This window comes from Paramisgurnus dabryanus, chromosome 15 (genome assembly GCF_030506205.2).
Source record: "Paramisgurnus dabryanus chromosome 15, PD_genome_1.1, whole genome shotgun sequence".
Classification (NCBI taxonomy): Eukaryota; Metazoa; Chordata; class Actinopteri; order Cypriniformes; family Cobitidae; genus Paramisgurnus; species Paramisgurnus dabryanus.
Window position 1 is genome coordinate 20550974 of NC_133351.1, and position 23214 is coordinate 20574187.

Here is a 23214-nt window from a genome sequence, read left to right on the forward strand (position 1 = left end):
GTAATATGGATAATGTGACCGTAAAGATCCACTAACTGCATATTGGAGAAAGGCAGCCAATGATCAATAACTGGCTGGACTTTCAAGAGCCTTCCAGTCTAATGGCTTTCTTAAGGATCAGATCGGAAATCCTATTTCCATTGTAGGATTTAAGAATTCTATGGAAGTCATTTGGGCGTTTGCTAGTTTAGTTAGGTTAGATATCTTTAAAAGTGAGTTTAAGATTAAAAAAATATATATATCTTACATTTATTCTTCAGCCTGATCTTACAAAATACGTGAAATACCGGTAGTCACAGTTATTTTGCTCAGTTTGCATGACATTGTCACGTATTTCCACCATTTTACGTGCCCATGCCACGACTTTCTTTTCTGTGACAGTTTCACGTATTGGTTACTCAACTGTTTTTCCTATTTTCATACAATTGTCGCTTCGGTTTAGGGTTAGAACAACTTTCTGTTACATAAAATGACATTCTTCCCCAAACCCAACTCTAACCCTAACGTCAGGCGACAATGCATACAAAAGCATACGAAAAAATAGTATAAACTAATACTTTAAGTGACATCCTAACGCAAACAGCAAATCTAACCCCAAACCGAAGCATCAATTGTTTAAAAATAGGAAAAACAGTTGAGTAACCAATAGGGCTGTGTCAGGACCCGTCTGAAATCATGTGTTTTATTACATCTAGTCTTTGTGTTCGGGGTCCTGGCAGTACCATGTTTTATGTGGGAAATGTGTGGTTTTGGTATTGGTTTATTCTGACCACGCATTTCCCGGGTCTCGTCACTTTTTTCCCGATCCCTTAATTGTAATGATTTCCAGGTGTATGTAATTTACTTTCTCCCTATTTAAGAGTCCTTGTGTTTGTTGTCCAGTGCGCGTTCATCTTGTTACCATTCCTGTCTTGTTCCAGAGTTTTGCATTTGTGAGGATTGAGTGTATTTAGTCTAGTTTGTTATTTGTAGTTTAATGTTGGTTCATGTTTAGTTTTATGTTAGTTTAGTGTAGTGTGATTCCGTCTTGTTTTACCCCCTTGTGGGTTTTGTTTTCCCCTGTTTGTTTCAATAAATTATTATTTTTTAGTCCTGTCTGCATTTGGGTTCGTTCCTTGTCAAATCCTCACAGGCTGGGTATAGGTTTTATGACCAGCTGCACTACTTCCTGAACTCCAGCCAGCTCCTTGTTTCCTGGCTGCCATTATTGGACAAACTGATTAATCCAGGTGTGTCTAACCTCAGTAGTCACAACAACAATAATCAGACACACCTGGATTAATCAGTTTGTCCAATAATGGCAGACAGGAAACAAGGGGCTGGCTGAAGTTCAGGAAGTAGTGCAGCTGGGCATAAAGCCTATTGGCAAGAGCCTCACGATACAATACATGGCACATGGTACAATGTATCACGGTATGATGTGATACATTGCATGATGCGATACATTGCAATACTTTTTCTTTTTTTTTTTTCATATAAAAAATGCAAAAAAATAGAGCTAACTTTTTTTTAAACTTTTTTTTTAAAGCCAAAGTGCTTCCACACGTCGATTTGAAAACTGCAGGTGTTTTTAAAATTTCTGCCATTTTCTCACTCCCGCTTACTTCTGAGACATTGGCTGAATGGCCGTATATGACAGACAACTGGACAACAGCAGCAGCAGAGGAGGTTGTTTGATGCACACAGAGGGATTTTAAAAATATCGATAGTAGAGATTGAAATATCGATACAGTCAACTATTGAGATAATTTTTTCCACGATAGTTAACTATATCGATATTTTTGCACAGCCCAGGTAACCAATACGTGAAACTGTCACGAAAAACTGAGCAAAATAATGCGTGACTATTTCACGGAGATTTGTGAGATCAGGCTGTTATTTTTTGACATTCAGATGGACATTCATAACTAAAAAGTGTTAATATTTAAAAGCACATCTTCTTAACTCTATAATATTCATTGTACTTCTAGTTGTTTTTGAATGCAAGACCTCGCTGTGTATCTCTCTTATATAATTGCCCAATAAGAAATTCATCCCATTGTGTTATATGAACCGAACTAAGGCTCATATATACTGTACTATAGCTCGCCATGGGTTCACTCTTCATCCTGCAGAATAATCATACTGGGAATCTGCACTCTATGATTCTCTACCTCACTAAACCTAGAAATCCCCCCACCGTGCTACCTTACAAACCTGCAGATACAGTCAATATTTGGCCTTTGAGGCTTTGATTCCCTGTGGCACAGCTTTGATAGATCAATATGTAACCTTGCTACAGGTTTGGGAAATGTCTGCAGGTATGGGATATGTAAGAAACACCTGCAGTACACTTTTTTCTTCTTCTATGGTGTTTGCTTTGGGGATATAAAGGAGGATTATATAGGTGAGAACATGGAGTTATTATTAGGTTATTATAATGTATGCTTTCCAGGAATAACAGGAGTTCGGTGTGTGGTTGTCTGTGTGTTAGACTATTTATCACTTACAGCTCTCTTGTTTCTTTTTTTGTTGGACACATCAAATGGATACAGGACAACACAAGCCTACATGTACACACACACACTTACATTGTGATAACAAGATAAGGCAGCGCGGTATGTATGTGATGGTGATATAAACAGTAGAGGTAGCTTTTAGGCCCGTTGAAGGTAACTAAAAGCATAATGCCATCTCAGAAGAGTCCTCAGGGTTCTGTCTTGTTAGTGAACATCTGGACCATATACTGACAGACATTCGTCAAACACCAGGAGATGCTCATGCGGTGAAGCAGCATCTTTCTGAGTGATAGTGAGCCATTGAAACGGCATTCACAGAAATGCTATTTTCACAACTTGAAGAATGTCCAGAAGGTCTGTGGCTGATATTGAGTTGATGGGAGATAAAATGTAAGGCCTTGAATCACAAAGGCTTGAAATACATTTGAGTGTGCTCTGTAGTATTTCTCTGTGCTGTGTACCGAATATTTAAGATTTGACATGCAGGGTGTTTATGTGTCTCAGTTGGTAGACATGGCACTATAAACACCAAGGTCATGAGGCAGAAAATGTAAATCCAACTGCGCATCTTGCAGGAAATGTAATTTTATGATGATATTTTTACCTTTAGCTATGATCCTAATACTTAAAAGGAAGTATTAGAAACAAAGTAAGTAGTGTTATTATGGGTATTGTCTAGGGAAACCCACTTATATAATGTTTGTTTGGCGTGATTGTCTCTAGGCACTACACTTGTTTATGTGTAAAGGGAAACTCCAATGATGTAAGACATCTGTTTTATGCTGAATGTTTGTCTCATTACCTTAATAACCTTAGTCTTTTTCAGAGTCAGAGAGAGATTTAGAGAAAAACTGCAGGTTTATCTCAGAAATTGATCTGTATTATTTTTTTCTCATTGATTTATTTGTTTGCTTTTTTGCAGTTACCAGTGCTTGGGCCATCAGCAGTCTGGCATTGTGGATGCTGTGTTTGCCTCTAAAAAAAAAGAAAGAAATAAAAGTGACACGTTCTGATGGCTCACAGTCTGTGAACTGAAACCTAAAGCAATTGGAGTAAAGGTCCTTACACAAAGTTGATTAAGATGGGGTAAGTTTGTTTAACTACTTTTATAATACATACTGCATGCTTATTATGTTTAAGAGTTACAGTAGCAGAGTTACAGTAACTTAGAATACATGGCTAGCTTAACTGTACAAATACACATACCTTTACAGTAGTCTACATTAAGCCAATGAACTGCCCTGATCAGCTAAAGGTTGAAGTATGATTCATTTTTATTAACCACAGAACGCGTGATGCAATTTTTGTCATCAGGAGATGCATTTTGAGGAGCTGAACGAAATGTCTTGATGTAATGACGTGCGGGCATTTTTGTTTATTATAAGCTCATATGAGCACCTAACGCGTGTATTTTTTAACATATTCTTTTATGCTGCTGAATGATCTCTGCTTCAGCGCGGATAGTGACGAGTTACCTGATATCTGCTTCAGTCCAGTTTGCAGAAATCCCTGATTTTAAAGAGCTGAACCATAACTTCATTGTTCCTCACTACAACATGCCCATTACGTCATTGTTTCTGCGTCTTCTTCACACTGAGGGCTTTCCGGGTATCTAACTGCAATGTTACTAGGTCCTTTTTCCGGGAGCGACCCAGGAACATTTACAGGACGTGTTGGCGTTCACACAGACGCTTGTCTGCCAATTTTACGGGTATTTTCTGGGACCAAAGTGCTGTGTGAATGAGGTTAAAGAGTGCTTTCACTTGTCTATAATAATTCAGCTTAAATAGGAAAGTGTGAATCAGCCAGTCTGTCACATACAAAGAGCCTGGCGTGAACAGATCCAGAGCCACATGCTCATTACACAAGCTCCTTATGCTAATTGACTGTTTACTGCCACGGCAGCAGTTTAGAAACATAGGCAACAGCAAACACTGACAGTGCCATTGTGATGGTGAATCTGCTCACCCACCAAGATAAACTCTCCGTACTGATCCACTGTACAATTCATGAAATAACAAAGGGTTTTGCTTTTCCTTATCTTCCAAACAGAGTGTTGAAATTATCCGGATAATGCATTTCATTAGTATCTGTTTAATTAAATCGGGCCAAATGTTAATTGGACACTTGAATGTGATACTGTTGGCTTCCCCTATTTTTTTCTGCTCAAACTCGCTATAATGGTTTCTCCCTTTTTTCTTTTTTGTAATCAATTGTGAATCGGATGAATATTCATCTTAATGAATCTGTTTTAAAGCTCAGAATAATTCTGACATGCTCTTTGAAACTTCTCGCTTGACCCTGATATCTGTTTAATATTACGGGTGGATTTTAATATGGCCCAAAGCCAGGCAATTTGTACTAAAGACTGTAAAATAAACTCGCACTGCTGATCCACAGTTCTCATCTGATTAGTGGAATAAGAGCCCAGGGCGAGTGTTGTGTCTATTCATTACTGTCCTTTCTCTTTTTGTAATGGCGTAGTAGACATAATCATCCCTCATTTGTTTCGTATAAATGAGACGTTTTAAGAATATAAATGAGATTATACGAGTCATTGGAACTACATATTATTACTTTTGTGATCATCCACTGTAATGGTTATTCAGCTATAATTCTTTGGGTTACTGAGCTGTGGTTTTGTCTCTGGTATAATTATATCATATGTAATTTATGTGAGAAATATAATGTGAGTTATAATGTAAGTATAATGTCCAAAGGTATAAGTGCGTAAAATCTAATTTATACCTGAACATAAATAACCCTAAGGGTGCGTGCACACCAAAGATTTTACGCCGGAGGCGGCGTATGTTTTCAATGAAAGCATAGCGTTTTTCAAAAAAGCCAACAGCTGGCTCTGCAGTTTTTTCACGCTGAGCGCAGTGTGAAAAAAAATAAAAAAAATTGACAGGCTCTTTGCCAGGTTTAGGTTCAGTAATTTCAAGGCAATGAAAGTGTTATTAGTCAGTAATTGAAGCAAATGTCACTTTAGTCATTTCATTAGTATTTAACAAAATGTACTTTTCTAGTCTTTCACTTCAAACCCCTCTAAGTACATGTAAGGGATAATGTAGAGGCAGCCGGTAGTTATTGGGAAATAAGCCCCGACAGTGTGATCAGGACCCAACGCGAAGCGGAGGGTCTTGTATCACACTGAAGGGGCTTATTTCCCAATAACTACCGTCTGCCTCTACATTATCCCGCTTATTACACGGCTACTTGCCACATAAGAAAAAAAACTGGACATGAATATGAATTTGAAACATTTTATTGGCATATTTGTTTTAAATTAACATTTTTATCCTTCCGCGAAACTTTGCACAGATGCATAAAATGATCGTAATACCTTATTAAGATCCTCTGCTTCATACTTGTCTCCATTTTTTCTCTTTTAGCCAGTCTTTGAGAAGTTTTAATGCCCATTCTGTATTTTTTTGTGTGTTGGCTTCGTAGCTGTCATGCTCTATTTTGTCAAGTTCAGTCTCAGTAAGCTCTCTGTGTCTTGTCGTGGTTGTCGAGTGTTTGTCACAAGATGGCGCCAAACAGAAAGTAATCTTTATTGATCTTTATTGGCGCGGAGCGATTTTACTCGTACAAGTAGTCCGGCTATGCGTTATTATTTTGGAGCGGTTATTATTTGAAAAGAACGAACCTGCAAATGTCTCAACTGACCAATCAGAATCAAGCATTCCAGAGAGCCGTGTAATAAGCAAAAATATTCACTTCAGGCTCCAGTCACTCTTTACTGTCCTTTCTAAATAAAGGGGTAAAGCTCCTATATCATAATATATTCAATATTCAGTAAACCTCCTTTAACAGGGTAAAAAAACTCTTGCACTTTGACGTATTCGTGCCATCGTTCTTTAATTTTTTTTCCATGCACCTTCCTGAAAAATTGGATTGCCAATTAACGGATTCTGCCAACAAAGCGAAATTTCTGAAGAGATATTTACATTTTTTTTTACACATTTGTGTATTTAAAGGGACAGTAAGTAGGATTTTCCCTCATCTAAAATTGTATTTTGCATTCAAACGAATAGTGCTCTCTGGCGCCTCGTTTTTCCAAATGCGTGTTGCAACTACGGTAGCCGTTTTGTACTCACTGATCTCCTTGTCCGTTTCAGCTGGTTCACGTGTTCTGTTATATGTTGTGCACGTTGCGGTTCTGCGTTGCGGTAGGCTAGTGCTTTTTGTCCTTCTCTGCTATTATAGTTTTTTGATATGACATAACGATATGGAAGCATCCTTGGACTTACCCGTTCAATGTTAATAAAGAGAAGAAATTCTAAGCCTACAAAGAAAAGTCAGATCATTGGCTGAGGTCATCTGACACCAGTGAGGACATATTTATGTATAAAGACATTGATTTTGAAAAAAAAATACTTAAAAAACTACACATTGTCCGTTTAAGAAACATTTCCATGTGTGTGTGTGTATATATATATATATATATATATATATATATATTAATATTAAACACAGTACACACATATTATGCAAAAATGCACTTTTACTTTGTATGCGATTAATTGCTTGCTGTGTGGTTAAAATCGAAACTATTTCTCAAGTATATGTTGGTGATAAATAAATATTTAGATGAGCTGTATATTAATCATAGCAATGTCATGATGCTAACGCTCTGGTTGTGATGTTTGCAGGGTCGTTGTCTCTTTGCTCCTCTCTGAAACCCAGAAGCTTTGTCTGTGGCCATGCCTGATGTGAAAGCTCAACAATGTGAGTACTCCCCAGCAGGGTCTCCTGCAGGGTGTGGCATGGACCTGTCCATCCTCAGCTCCCCACTTTCTCCTTTTCCTCATCACGGTGTGCCCCACTTTCCTGCCCAAGACGTAGCACTGGGCCACTGTCCTCCCGGTTGTGACAACAACAATGGCCTGCTCAGCAACCTGGGGCTCTACTGCTCAACTAGCAGTATGTATCCCCTTAAGCACCCTGAAGCTGGGTCTTGCTACAGAACAAATTGTTTCCCGCAAGGCTGTGTGAACGCAAGCGGGACTCGGCTTTATCGCAGCCTGGAAAACCTGCACTGGGCCGCTGTATCCGACTCCAGCGCGTATCCTTACAGGAGTGTGGATAGCGAATTTATTCTTCACTGCACTTCAAGCAGCCATTGGTGTGATGCACCTCCTCATGGACCACAGATCTATGGTGTACTGCCTTCCTCTGAAAGTTTGGCATTGTATAACCGTCGAGGAGTAGTCAGAAAGGACATTCCACTATTCCCACAGTGGCTCTTGCCCAAGGTTGAGGACTGGGGAGTAAATGGAAATGCTCGGAAAGGCCTCAGAGATAAGCTTCGGCTCCAGAGCACACGTGTGACTGAGCCCCACAAACCTTTGCGGCCTCAACCTGTGGTTGGTAACGTGCCATCACCGAGGTATCAATGCGATGTAGCGGGTCCGCCATCTTCTTTGGGACAAAGAAGTAGAGAGCAAGAGCTGTGTGCCCGTCGCATCACGAGTCCAGAGGAGATCAAGCGGGAAGCGCTGCGACGACTTCAGCTCCGCAGACAAAGAAGCACCCCAAACCTCGCACTGAGCTCCAGACAGGAGTGTAGTGGCATCAGTAAAGCTTTTACCTCAGATCCCATCTGCACCAGCTCTGCCCAGTCAACCCCTGAAAGAAAAAGACCATCTGTGGGCCGCTTGCACATACCTACATTTGAGGAGTTTAAGAGAATGAGGCAGAAGGAAAGCAGCATAAACCACAATCTCTCCAAAATTCAATCCAGTGAAGATGTAGAGAGTAATGACAAGCTTAAAGAGGTTAACAGAGAACAGATAGGAGAAACACAGAATAGGAAAAGGACTGACATCAGTATCAGCCGTACTACCAGCACCGCTGAGGATTTAAACCCTCCTTGTGTACGCAGTGGAGAGGAGATATCTAAACCAAGTACTACAGCCGAGGTGTCAGGTGCACCCATCTGCACAGGACCTGTGGCCCGTTCGCCATTACATCCTCAAGCTGGTACCGGAAAAAGGGAGGAGACTAAGGCCCCCACAGGCCCAGGGGCCACAGATGTGGCTGTTCTTCCCTTCCCACTCCACAGGGACAGTGGCAATGGACCCTCCAGCTGCTGCCCCGCAATTCTTCTGGATAGCACAGACCTTTCCAGTTATGGAGCTAAAATCTACAAAATGAAGGATGGCTTCCTGGGATCCGCCCTGGACCTCATTAAAAAAAGGTGAGTGAATGAACAAGATTTTGTGGTGTTTAAATGCAGTAAAAGGGTTTATATTGGTTATCAGTATTGCTTGTTAACTGTGAAAATGAATCCCATAGCAGGTTGCATCTCATTTTCTGTTGTTATTGATTTTTCGAACAGTGAGACATTGTGAATATATTATCACTATTGACATGATCCTGGGACTTTAGTAGAAAACCTTATTGCAAGTCTTGTTTTTCAATACATAAACATTTTTCTGACATCAAAATTGCATAAGACATTTAGCAAAACAATTTAATGGCATTTTGCTTTTTAAGTAAAATAAATTTTTTACTTTTGAAAAATTGGATTATCATATATTATAGAGTTTTTTCACAGCCTAGATTTAAATTTACTTTTTTTTATGATGTTTGCACTGAACACACAAGCAACCAAATGAAAATAAATGTTTTAGTAGATAGTGATTTTAGTAATAGTAAGGGTTAATACAAGCTTAACTTTGAGTTTGTTGTGATTTAATATATTTTAGCGATATTTAATGTAATGTCTGTGTGATAATTATTAATGTTTGTGCAACAATATATAGTATATTGTGTTTTATATTCTTTTTTTTTCTTTTTTTAATACTTTATTTTTACATTTTCAGTTTACAAAAACGACACTAACAAAAGAAAGAAAGAAAAAAAGCTCCCCTCCCTGAAAGGGTGCTCCAATATTTTACAGTAGATCTCAGTTTAACAATGTCTTTGAGGTCAATTATATCCCATTGTCCAAGTAATCTAAATAGGGCTGCCAGATTTTAATCAAGGTATTGTATCCCTTTCTGAGGTTATATGTTATTTTTTTCTAAAGGCAAACATCTATTCATTTCTAAATACGACTTGGTTATAGATAGAGGGGAATCAGACTTCCATGAGACAGTAATGCATTTTCTAGCCACTGCCAGAGCTATCTCTAAAAAATGTGTCTGAAATCTGTTGTTTTAAATATTTTATCAATTCTCATGAAGTTCCCCAGCAAACAAAACTCTGGGTCAACCGGTATTGAAATTTGTGTAATCTCAGTCAAGACCCTACAAAAGTAAATCCGGAAATCTCGTATTTTTAAACACAACCAGTGTTTTTATTCTTTATAGAGGCTCATGGTTAAGAAGACCAAGCAAACATTTTTGCATTTAATCATCTAATAGCCGTCTAAACTAAACCCAGACGCCTACGCGAAAACAAGGTACAATTTTGGCTGTGAGTGAAAATAATAAATTATTTAATTAATAGACATCCAACCATAGCTCAAAAATAAATTTTATTAAATAATAGACAAGACCAAACACCCTGTGATCACTGTTGACTTTGCTTACGTGATGGAATTAAATCACACATCTCTGAAGTTATTATTACCAAATATTTTTGGTTATTATATTAATATTGATACTGAAACTCAACCACATCCACTATGTTAGTATCACACAAAAGGTTACCTTTAAAGAAATACAGATACACTTGAGATGACTCTTGCATTTGATCATCCCCTAATATTTAAAGGGCAATCAATCATTTAACCCATTTGTCTCACTTCACCCAGACAACTCATCTCACCATTGATTCCCGTAAGGAGTAAATCTGCATTTTAAGATTCTGCAATGGTTGTGTTTTCCTGTTGTCTGGTTCACACCTCTCCACCAACAGCATCTGTCATATGGACATTACACCCAGAATCTCCCATCCATACAGTATGCATAAAATATGTGAAGTTAACTGGAAGTTGATTATCATTACAACACATAACTCTGGCCCTGGCAGGCATCTCAAAATAGTTATGCATGCATAAATCCATATAGAGTTTCCTTTAGAATTTTTTAACTGATTGCCGAATTCACCTCAGCTACATAAGAGAATCTATTTAATGTTATTTACCTTCTAGGCAAGAGTCCAGGCTAAATATAACATCCAATATATCAGCTCTACCTTTGTGCCCCAAGTATGGGATTCATTACCACCGAGTAGCCCAAGGCTTCCAAAAAAAATAATTAATAATATTATGAAGTTACAAGGTAATTGTCCTATTAAGGTTGCCAATATGCTCAGAAAACTCTTTGAATAAAGTCCCACGAAAACAACAATAGCAATTGTTTATTTCACACATACCCCTGTTGGTATGACAGGTAATATGTCTGTAAAATACTTTTATGACCATTTCAGTCATATGTGGAAGACACTGCTTTTATTGCCTCCTTCAGTGTGGAATATCATTTGCTGTCTCCCCACAGGCTAGGTTTGTAGCGCTTAAAAAATATCCACCTTTTATTTGTCAGAATCTTCACGCCTGTTTTTTTTTTCCTTTTTTTCTTTTGTGAGATGTTAAAGCATCTTTGTGTGATGTTTTTTATTGAACGGTTCACTAATGCTTGTGGTCAGTAGTATTCTGAGATCCTATCTATGCAAATACATTATACTGACTGTAATGAGTGCAGCATTATCAACCATTGAGGTACTGAAGCAATAAAGTAGATGTAAGAGATGTGGTTGAGCCAGTTAAGAGCTAGCTTATGACAGATCAATCAAAACATCTGTTATATAGACTTAAGAGACAAGACAAATGTACATGTAAACAGTAGATAGAAAGGGGAAAATGTAATTAGCCATTAAATCAACCAATTTATAGAAAATACTGTAAAATATTATTTTAAAGTAAAATTACAGAAAAAAACTGTATTTTTGAAAATTTCTGTAATTTATTGTGCTTGTTTTAATTTGATATTTTTCCGGCACCCCACCTGCCGGAATTTTACCGTTTTTTACAGATTTTATTTTTACTGTGTAGAGTAATAACAGTGCATTATAGTTTTTTCATTCATTCATGTATAGTTTGAATGTTAGTGCTTCATGGCTTTTATCTGCCTGATTAGAAGATCATTGCGAATGAAAACAAAGGTTCATCCTCGTGCACTGTTATCGACTCTCGAGTTGCACTGTGTGGGGTCAAGCATTGGTACATAAGCTCCTTTTCCACTTCACGCACACACAAAGGAAACTAAAAGATTGGTTATTCATGTTCAGATTCAGTCCCCTGCACTGAGGTGTTAATGTGAATTGATGCGTCTAATTGCTGTCCTCCATCACCTCGTTTGGGGTTGGAGGGGGGCACCAGCCCTCCCTAGAGAAAAGAGATTGAATGTACGCCACATGTAACAGCTTGCATCGTAATTCCAATGTAACAGTACCGTTTTCTTTCTTTGTATCCTCTCCCTCGCTGCCCCAGCTGCAGTGCAGATATTGCATCCGAGACCCCCGTCCGACCGTCGCGTGAACGGAATGACGTCGCTGACATCACCGCTTCCCATCCCAGCCATCAATCTGCCCACGTTGCCATGACAACGTCGGCCTGCGGAGAGGAGGCTTACGCCGAGCCCACGGGACAAGGGGGGAAAGCGGCAACAGAATGCGTAAGGAATGCTACCATGTCTCATGCACGCACATGCACGCACCTGCTTTCGGCTCTGATTTTCACCTCTGAATGAGGACGGCAGAGACTTTGTCATGCATGCACGGGAGCGTGATCAGGTCGCTTAGGAGGCTGAGGTTGCAGGGGAGTCTGCACAACAGAGATGACTGCAGACATGCAGAGGCGCAGCAAAGGGCGACACACAGGGAAGATTTGAACCAGGTTTCATGGTGGTAACTGATGATTATTTCTTCTATGTGACAGGGTGTGTGTGTGTGAATATACTCAGCTCACTGCTCTTGTCTTGCTTGAGGTGCTGGACAGCTAATCATTGCGCCACATTTGTCCATGAGGGTATGTTTTATGGTGATACTGGTAGGACCCGCTGACTGAGGGAGGTTGTGTTTTATTCATTAGCCTGGTAAAACTGACATTCATGGGCAATATTGCTGTAATTCATTGGTCTAGGGTTGCGCACATCACTGTATTGCCTGCACCAGGTTGATGCCTCTTCTGTATGTAGATTACACTTGCATCATTAATTATGTTGTACTGTATGTTACCTGAACCCAAGGTGTTTTGTTTCCGATAGCACTTGGGAACCTAATGCTGTTACCATAGATATGTGTGTTTAAATCAGATGGCAGTGTGATGTACGTCTTAAAAACGTCACTTCAAATCACCATTTTTTGTTTTCAAAGGTGCAAAAGGTGAAAGGTTTTAGTTCAGAAGTTAACATTAACAGTGTCTGCAACCCAATTGTACTTCCGCAATGTGACACATTCCTAGGTGAAACACGATATTTGATTGTACAATGGCTGAAAAGGAAGTGTTTCAGTGAGGAAAGCAAACACTTTTATCCAAAGCAACATACACAAGTGAGAAAAAAACAAAAGAGTGATTTCTCTTAGGGAAGCAATAAAGTACTAGGGCTGTACAATTAATAAAATGCCGAAAGGCACAAAAATGAGCACAAATGGACATCTGCAATTGCTGATTATGTAATTGTTTCATCCGTAATTGTAATCCAGATTAGTTTTTCGATGCCCTGTGCAGCCCTAAGAAATACTGTATAAAGTTTCATCACCCTAATATTAAAAATTCTGTCATCATTTACTAATCTACATGTTGTTCTAAACCTGTAGGTTTTTTATTTTGATGAACATGAGATTTTTATAAATGATTGTAAGCACACAGCTGCTGTAACCATTGACTTCCATAATAGAAAAACAAATATTACAAAAAGTATTGTGATAAATGATGAAGAATATATTTTGATAAATGATGGTAAGCGCACAGTTGACTGTACCCATTGAATTCCATAGTATTTGTTTTTCCCACTATGGAAGTCAATGGTTACGGCAGCTGTGTGCTTACCATCATTTATTAAAATATCTTCTTTTGTGTTCATGAGATAAAATAAATTCATACTTCATAAATGATGACAGAATAAAATTTTTGGGGTGAATTATTCCTTTAACGTTTCAGAGACAAACAAAAGGTTAGACATTTTCTTACAAATAGGCAGAATATTTAGCACGTTTTTGTCATGGATTCAAGGAAAAGATGATTTTAAATGTTTTTGGAATATTGTGAGGGATGCGGCCAACAGGACAGAGTTTAAAAGTGTCCAATTTAGATTACAAAGACAAACATACAGATGAATGATGCACAAGACCAGGAATTATTTATCAATGTACAGTACTGTGCAAAAGTCTTAGGCCACCATCATCAGGTTTGTTGTAAGATACAAACAGAAAATACAGGAAATATGTACACAAAATTAAAAACAAAACAATTTTTAGAACTAAATGTCTTCTTCAGGCATCAGTCAATATTTAGTGTGACCTCTCTCGGCACAAAACACATTTTGAGCTTTTTTGAGGAGACTGAAGTCATTCGATTAGAATTAGAAATTAGGATTTAATTTCATTTAGGTTTAAGAGATCCTGCAGTTTCCTGCTATTGCTCAAGTGGAAGGGGAGTTTACCCTAAAAACTTGACACTTCAGCTTATACTTTTATGCTGTTTTTAATACTACATACACATTTCCTGTATTTTCTGGTTATATTCTAATAAAGAGACTAAGTAACAATTATATAAAATTACAAAAAGAACAAATCTAATTGTGGCATGGTGGCCTAAGACGTGCACAGTACTGTATATGTCAAGTTTACTTCTTATAAATCTTATATCCTGATTGTTGGTATCCAGGAGATCAATAGAACCAGTGCAACAAGTTGAATAAGGCTATTTTTAATGGAGTCTGACTTGAACCCATTGTTCTATTAGAGAAAAATATACACTTTAGACTGCCAAAAGCATTTGCAGCCTATTGGATGAAAACAGACACTTATCACTACATTAAATTAAAAACTTTAGTAATATAACACCACCTTTAACTATAATTTGAAGCATTTACTCTGATCGCTCTCTTAAAACATCACAAACTGATCATGTCATTGAAGCTGTTTACTGTTACACACTGCCACGGTCTGCCACGTGCAGTTAGATCATGTGCACAGCTGACTGCCGTATCTCCATCCTGTCTGCAGGTTTCTGGAGCAGGCTGCAGACGCTCCAGCTCAGACGCGGCCTATGAGCTGGCTGAGTCAGTGAGGGCCCAGCGTGAGTGCCGCCTGCGGCCCCATTACAGCGACCCCATGCCTGCAGACGCTGCCAAGCGGAAGCAGCTGGAGATGAAGATCGCCGCAGCGGCACACTTGCACATTCACCGCAGAGAGAGGGACAGCGGTAAGACACCCGAAACCTTTTAGTACAGAACTTACTGCACTTTAAAATAGCTTTAATTTAACTTTACTTAAGATTTGTACTTACTAAACTCCATTTGAAACAATCTTTAGGCTACAGCCCAAGTTTCATATTATGTGACAAAGCTAGTACTAAAATCTGCCCTTAGGTACACCAACTGCTGTGCATCCAGATGGAGTAAAGTAGTGGCCAAAATTAATGTCTAAGGGGATTTGTACAACATTTGCTTTTAGTACCTCCTCGGGTTAGATTAAACTATGACAATATGAGGTGTATGGTACAAAATGGACAAAATGCTAAACATTTAAGGTATTTATTGGACAAAATATTGGCAAAAATATAAGTCTTTATAAGCTTTGCATGTATTGTAATTTTATACTCCAGTCCTATAAGTCTCATTCTATTTAAAGGCTATGTAAATTCCCAGTCTTACCTCTACTGCTTGTTTTTGTCATCAGCGGCAAGCACCACCAGGGGCCGCTCGGAGCCCAGAGGTGAAGAGAGAAGCAGGGGCTTAGGTGTGACCCGGACAGCACAGCACCGCTGGAGTACAGTTAGCAGTCTGAGCGCAGACAGTGGAGTCGTAGGGTTTAGCGATGAGCGTGAAGAAGAGGAAGACCCAAGACGTGCTCGCCACAGCGCAGGAGCAGAGGTGGAACGCATGGACAGTGGAATAGGCCCCGGTTTGGCTCGGAGCTGGAGGAGACCCTCACCATCCCTCAGAAACTGGGAAGTTAAACAGCCCTGCCCTGACTGCGGTCACAAAGAGGAAGCACGCGGGGAGGGCATGTGCGAACAATGCTCCAAACTCCGTACCGAACGCAAAGAAGCCATCATGGAGTTTCTCAACACCGAGTCGAGTTATGGAGAGGACCTGCGCATCATCAAGGAGGAGTTTTACTGTCCCATGCAGAGTGCAGGGCTGCTTACAGCCGAGCAGCTGACTGTGGTCTTCAGTAATGTTCAGGAACTCATAGATGTCAATGAAAGGTTCACCGAACACCTGCAGGACAGCATCGATCAGGCTTTTGATCAGGTTAGGAAAAGTCAATATTTCGCTTTTTTTAAGTGCACCTATTTCATTGTAAAAAAAAAAAGTTATTTTGTGTATTTGGTATAATACAATTTGGTTTATAGTTAAAAACGCATTATTTTCCACATAACATACATTTTTGTAGCTCCAGATATCCTGCCTTCGTCAAACGCATTGATTTTTTACAAAACTCATCGATCTGAAAGGCGCTGTGTCCCTGATTGGCCAGATAATCTGTACATTGTAATTGGCCTGAATACCTCTGATTTATATTATATACAATTATAAATACTTAATATATAACTAGATTTTTTTTCTTAAAATTATGCATGTATGTCTATTTATACATAATTATTATAGACAGTACACACACATATATGACGTAAAAAAACGTCTTATTCTGCCAACGATTAGTCGAGATTAATTGTTTTGCGGCCCTATAATGTACAGTACAGTACAGTAAGAAGAAAAATGCCAAAATAGAGGCGTGCCCACTTTTGGACCCCACTGTATATTGATTCTTAGTTCCACATTATATATATTTTGCTCTGAAATATATATGTTAAAACACTAAACATATTTGAACTAGGCAGTCTAAATTAAGGGTATCTGTGTTCATACAGGGTGATGAGGATCTGCAGACTGTGTGTATTGGAGAAATCTTCTTGGAGTTTGTCAACATGCTTCCAGCATTTCAAACCTACTGCCTGCAACAGTCTACATCTGTGAACATGCTCAACACGCTTGAGAAAGAAAAAGAGCTTCTTAGGTATAGTAAAACCCACATTATATTTTATCCACATTCATTTAATGTTAAAAAATAAAATGTCTGGTGTAAGTGTCAGTAGTAGCAATAGACTCAAGTTAGTACATAATTTCAAACATAAATGAGAAAAAGTGGACCTAGCTGACCTAGCTTTCACTAGGGTGGTACCCTTTCGAAAAGTACACCTTTGCACCTAAAAAGTTCATATTAATATCTCAAAATTATAGGTGACCATCTGTACCTAAATGGGTACAGGGTACTGCCACAGTGACAATAAGGGGGAAAAATCTGACAGTGTATACACAGTTTATTTTATGCCAGTGTTGCATTGACACATTTTTAAAATTTTAATTTAATTTTTAAACACAAGTAATGTTTTTAGTAAGGCATGTGTGTTAAAACTAGTTATATTTCCTAATTAAACTAAGGCCTAGTCCTGGCTTAAGCTAATCCCTGTCCAGGGAACTATCCCTTTTTTTTTTTACATTATGGACCAACAGAAAATTACTAATCTTGCTTTTTGATTTCTCACATAAATCTTTCCCCTAACCCCCCCTTAGGATATTCCTTGATGTGTCCCAAAATGACAACACTGCGCTCAGGCGCATGAACCTGCGCTCCTTCCTAATGGCTCCTCTTCAGCGCGTCACCAAGTACCCACTGCTTCTGAGTCGCATCAGCAAGGCCACCAACGAGTGTCACCCCGACTACTCGCGTTTAAAAGAAGCCAAGTGCCGCGTGGAGTCCCATCTAGAGCATATCAACATGAAGACCAAACAGGAGGGCACCGCCACCTGGTCCCTGCGCTCGTTCCGGCGCGATAGCCGCAAGAACCGAGAGGTGATCAACATCGAGATGAGAGAGTTGTCTATGAAGACCGTGGGGTGGGCACGGGAGAGCACACGCTTCATCATGGAAGGACCGCTTCAGTTGGCACAGCCCGCCGATGGCCAATGGCTTAAAAAGGGAAGCAAATCCCTCAAATTCCAGAACGTTCAGTGTTTATTAATGGTCCGCACAGAGACTTCAGCTGATGGGGGTCTCAGGGGAGAGCAACTGGAGAGTACGGACATGGTGCAGGATAGTGTACTGGTGCTCATCAAAGACAAAAGCAGCGGCAAGTTCACCGTTTTACGGGAGCCCATCCATCTGGCTAACTGCGTGGTTTCCACCGACCCCGACTGTGATGATACTTTTGAGGTGCTGGACATCCGACGAGAGGCCTTCGTATTTCGTGCCTCAGACAAACCGCGCACGCAGCAGTGGTTTCGTCAGGTCAAGAGATATGCTTGCGATTTGGGATCGTGGAGAAAAAGACGCAACGCTCTCCCAAATATCATGATTAGCACAGGACAGGGCCGGTCATGACACTGACCCCTTAACAGCAGCTAAACCGCTGTAAATCTTAAGAATTCATATTTTGTTGACAGTATTTGTGTTGGGGAATAAGATCTGATGAGATGTTTCTCCAACAATGGACTTTTAAATCGCAAGGTTTTACTGTGATTTAAAAGATTAATATTAAGGACACTTTGTATAACTGGAAAGCAAATAAATTGAGAAAAAGGGAAAAGACTTTACTGTCAAGCAAAAAGTAAACATCGCTACTGCACTTGTATAACACTGATTGTACGAAAAGTTCACTACTGAGTAAGAGTGATGAATGGTTTCTGTGATGATAAGCATGAGAGAAAAGGTTTGTGTTATAAGAAACTTTCATGTGGATGTTTTATCTTGTTTGTATGAAGACTGATGGAGCTTAGAGTCGGTTTGTTTTCTGATCATGGTCCCTTCTCTTCCCGTAAGCAACTGGATTCTCACTGCCATAAGATCCAGAGCAGTTCTCATACTTGTAACACTGTGCTGGTCTACCAAGCAGCAATAATCTTCATTGTATTATGTAGCGACTCTAAAGCATTTTATTTTTGGGGTTTATTTGCAGGTAGCCATCCTCCTGTTTGAATCAGTGAGGGTAAAGCATATATATATTAACACATTATTGTCTTGCCCAATGGTCGTGCAGAAACAGTCTGTGGCCATTAAACCACTTCCAGAATTGCAAGGAAAATGTCTCTCTGCCCTAATTTATGTCATTTATTACCATGCTTTTGCTTTCCTTTGTAAACATTGAGAAGAGGAAATATGTGCCTTTGTTTTTCTTTGATACTAAATGAATCCGCAATTAAATTGTTTTCTCATTTGCCCAAAAATCAGTCAAAATATTAAGAAAACTAAAAACTTTAGTAGCTGCTAACATATAAAAATCTTCTCACAGTGTGGTAAGACAACTCGCTAAATGTTACCAGTTTTTGTTTGATGCACTTTAAGGTCCTAAAAATGAGGACATGTTCTGCAGTTTACGAAGCTTTACTGTACTTTGTCTTCAAGATTGTTTAAGCTTTAAGAGAATTATGAACCACATTAAACTTAGCAATAGCTATGAACCACATTTGGTAATTTTGGCCTTTAGGTTTTTCTATGAGTATTTACTGTTTTTCCAATGGCATTGATACTGTTAGAAATATCATAGCTTCCATTGCATACATACAGTAACAGAAAGGGGAGTTTAAATTTTATTTGAGACCTATCAAGCTGTTCAAATACTTTTCCGTTCTTAAAGAAACTTAATTTAATATTTTTGTTGTGTAACATACTGTGAATTAAAATAAAAAAATGAAAATATCTATTGTGTGGTTTTTTTTGAGAGCATTACTGCCAATGAGAATCTTTATTACATAACTGTTACTGTACAACAAAATGTATTTCCAATGAAGAGCAATTGTTGAACTACAACACAGGCAAACATACATAATAAATGTACGAAATTTTTCTTTGGGAGAAACGAAATACAAAGCATTACCGCTGATGATTACTTGGAATAGTTATAAGTAATTCCCAAATAAATCTGGTCAACAAATGCAAAAACAAAACCAGAGGAAGTAAACAAATGAACCCACAAAAAACTAAATATGAGCAATAAATTAAAACGACCTTATTGGAAGCCAAAGAATGATATGAAAATCCACATCTTTTAAAGGAAAAAACTAAAGTAATGATAGTTTATGAATCCTTTGCTTGAGAAGATTTATGTTTAACAACAAAATGACGGAGCCATGAACTGACAGTCAAAGGCTAGAAATCCCTTTCATTTTATGCACTAAAACAAAATACTTTGCAACTTTTTTAAATCAGAAAAGGCAAAGATGTCAAACAAATGTTTTACAAAATAAATGATAAACCGTAAAAGCATTTATGAGAACTTAAATACCAACATACCCTGCATTATAAAACGAAATATTTTGGCACATTTATTAGTTTTATATTCATGTGTAGGCGATCACAAAATACCATTACCATATGTTTTTAGTCATAGTACCAATTCAACAAAAGTGCAATGTTATATAGAGGTCTCTTGATGTAGATTTTGACCAGAAAGCAATACAACAGATGCAAAACTCCATGTGTCCAATATTCAAGTGATGATCCTTTAATATTTCACCTCCCCCTAAAAACTTTCTCCAACCATTTGTTTGACTGTACAATGATCCAAAAATGTGATAACCCAAACATTAAGAACATTAAAAACACAACCAAACAAAATGCGTCTATACACAAGCATCTCTCAACAGTAGTAGTGAGCTGAACATCTCCCTACTGAAACCTGAACAACTCTTCATCACGGTGGACAAGTCAAAAGCCTTGCCCAAGGCTGCTGGGGCTTCATTCCCTCTCCTCTTCCTCTGTCCGCTGACAGATTTAACCACTCCGCCAGTCATGGAGAATCCCAGCCAGGGTGGTGCCCCGCCGCCTCTTTCATTCCCCAACTGTCTTTACTTGTCTCCTCCGGTCTCCTGCTCCTTGGCAAGGCCTCGGATGGAAAGGTCATACACCACCTCCTCGATCTTTTTGACATCATACTTGAGGCCATCGTAACGCTTGCGCAGAGGGTCGTTTTTTAAGTTGAGTAGGCGAAAGCCAGAGTCAAGTTCGTTGATGAAATTTGAGATACGAAGCGGGCGTCCGTAGTCCCCTGCTGTCACGCTGTTCACCGCCAGCCTGGACTAAACAAAAGAATGCGAGAAGTCATTTCAATTTTGTTCATGTCAAGATTATTTGATGAATTGGAGAAACATAAAAGAAACAACACATTCAAATCTTACCAGCTCGCTGGCCAAAATAAGAACTCCTGCTAGATAGTCTTCCATATCCAGATGAAATCCTTTTTCTCGGTCAACTTCAACTACACATTTAAAGAGTAGTATTAATTTACAATAGTCTGAAACAAATACACAAGATATATATAGTGATCATTACATACTGGCAAGTATTTTTGCCACTTCTTCACGTGTCACCAAAGACTCTGTTTCCAAGTACACCACAAAAGCTGAAAGGAAGGTAAGCCGCTGAAGAACAAATCTCCAGTGTTCATGATACCTAGATTAAGGTGAAGATATGAACACATTCAACAGAAATATGATGACAAACATGGTTAATCATTTAAAGATAACTTGTGTCATATTATCCACACACTAACCGATAGTACTGTTCCACAGGGAACTTGTTTTTTAGCTCTCCAATGTGAGTTCTAATCGTGCAGAACAACTCTCTGGCTTTCTGAGACTTGCTGGGAACTGGAGAAGGAAATTAAGATTTATTATAAAAACACATTATTCAGGCAAAGACACAAAATAGCATTTTTAACAGATCTTACTGTCTTTGAAGCCACTTGGCTGATGAACACTTTGAAGAACAGTCAGAATCTCTCTTGCTGTCTGCTCAAGAGCTTGGACAGTTTTTCTTATGTCCTAACAAAAAACAGAGAGGAGTCAGTAAAGAGCCCTTACAAAACGATGTAAAACTAGAGAATGAAACGGCAAACTTTTCTAAAGATAATTTTCTATATATAATTTTCTAACTGTCAATGTGAAGCAATCTGCAGTGTTTTTAAACCAGTGAGAGGGAGACAATACTGTGTACAATGGGGTCGCGCAAGTCAAAATGTTGATCTGATCTAGATTGTGGTATCACAAATGCCATATTTTGAGCATCATCATAAATATTACCAAAGAAGCGACGTTTAAGGTCGAGGGGCTTTGCAAAAAAATAAATGTACATCATTTCAAACAAACGCTCATAAAGAATTACAAACCTCTCATAAATAATATTTTGCATATGTCTACGCTGCAAAAAAAGGATTTTTTTACGTGTTAATGCATCTGTTTACCTCTCGGACATCTTGATCAGCATTCAAAAAGCCTTGAATGTAACTAAACATCTCGGTTACCGACATCTTTGGTGCTGTTTACGTGATATGCTGATCCAAATGTACTCTGTTACGACGATGTTTATATTTAGTAAATACTAATTATTATTTCCGTGCGATAGAAACAAATACCGATTAACTAACTGTTACGCTTTAAATCAACAGCGTGCACAACACATTCGTATCGGTCCTTTTACTGTTCGTCGCATTGCAATGATGTAATGATCAGAGTCAGTCCATACGGTAGCGCCCTCTACTGGCTGTTGTACACCTCTCTGAATAAATGATATATCTGCCTGTCAATCAACAACCAGTACATAATGAACACAAAAAAGTGCTATGTAAAAGTAAAATCACATTTAATTCTTTCCACTCTTCTTTTCAACTTACTTTACCCCAAAACTCGACTTTGCAATATGATTGTGAACTAGTTGCAGTGTTGTGTATGGCCTCTAGGGGGCGTGAACATATTGAGACAAGTGTATAACCAGTATGGAACTATGCTGTTATTTAATGACATAAAATACTCTTAAAGATACTGCTCTGTCCCATTTGACCTTTGCCCTGTGTAGTCTTTTAACTCTTGTTTAAGGTCTTGAGTAAATATATTTAAACTTAATTTCATGGGGAAACTTCTTGCTTTTGGTCTATGTGGGCCAAATAAAGACCATCGAGGCACATTTTGGTTCAGTTCTGGATCAGATTTGCATTGGTATTCACTTTCTAATGTGGGATACAGTTCAGTTTATTTGGTTAATCTTATTCTGTGCCAGTGGAAATTTGCAGACTAGGATTAAAAAACATTTTCGTTGAGCTAATTTAATATGTTTTTCTTGAAGGACATACTCACAGGCATCTAAAACTGGCATATTAAGTCAGATATGGTAGCTATTTATTCAATTACTTAGGCTACTGTTAGGAAATGTATTTACATATCCATACATTTACATTTATTAATTTAGCAGACGCTTTTATCCAAAGCCGCTTACAAATGAGGGATTTTTTTCATACAGCTGAAATAAAGTGCAGTTTACAAGGCCATGTTAACAAGAAGGATAGAGGCTGTAGCTAGGAAGGGTAATTGACAATGAAGAGGAGGGTTTTTGTAAAAACCGCAACAATAACTGAATTTACACAGACATCACGCAGAAGTCATTATGCAGGAGTGTAACAAACCAGCCCATAATAATTGACAACAGTACACACTGACAATTGTATTCAACTCAAATTGAAAACCAACCCATATGACGTACC

At 38.6% G+C, this 23214-nt stretch overlaps 2 protein-coding genes across 2 annotated transcripts in view; one reads left to right on the forward strand and one right to left on the reverse strand.

Moving 5' to 3' along the window:
- arhgef49 (Rho guanine nucleotide exchange factor 49) overlaps positions 1-19724 on the forward strand; it is a 30149-nt gene extending 10425 nt beyond the window's left edge. The window contains exons 2-8 of the mRNA XM_065251484.2: positions 3421-3584; positions 7157-8703; positions 11944-12127; positions 14682-14880; positions 15357-15934; positions 16555-16700; positions 17258-19724. Coding sequence (XP_065107556.1) covers positions 7208-8703; positions 11944-12127; positions 14682-14880; positions 15357-15934; positions 16555-16700; positions 17258-18065 — 3411 coding nt within the window. The 5' untranslated portion in view covers positions 3421-3584; positions 7157-7207 and the 3' untranslated portion in view covers positions 18066-19724. The remainder of the gene's footprint in view (positions 1-3420; positions 3585-7156; positions 8704-11943; positions 12128-14681; positions 14881-15356; positions 15935-16554; positions 16701-17257) is intronic.
- A 437-nt stretch (positions 19725-20161) lies between these two features.
- On the reverse strand, positions 20162-22159 carry tsn (translin). Its single transcript, XM_065251486.2, has 6 exons — positions 21922-22159; positions 21409-21502; positions 21232-21328; positions 21016-21131; positions 20858-20937; positions 20162-20758 (listed from the first exon to the last, which is right to left on the reverse strand). The coding sequence occupies exons 1-6, from the start codon at positions 21985-21987 to the stop codon at positions 20528-20530; spliced, it is 684 nt and encodes a 227-aa protein (XP_065107558.1). The 5' UTR covers positions 21988-22159; the 3' UTR covers positions 20162-20527.
- Between the last annotated feature and the right edge of the window lie 1055 nt (positions 22160-23214).

What these genes read in the sequence shown, in the direction of transcription:
- tsn (XM_065251486.2), bottom strand. Translation starts at nt 21,987, where the DNA reads ATGTCGGTAACCGAGATGTTTAGTTACATTCAAGGCTTTTTGAATGCT. An exon ending in CTGATCAAGATGTCCGAGAG is followed by an intron (nt 21,503 to 21,921) that starts GTAAACAGATGC and finishes GTTTTTTGTTAG; the next exon opens with GACATAAGAAAAACTGTCCA. An exon ending in AGTGGCAAAAATACTTGCCA is followed by an intron (nt 20,938 to 21,015) that starts GTATGTAATGAT and finishes TTAAATGTGTAG; the next exon opens with TTGAAGTTGACCGAGAAAAA.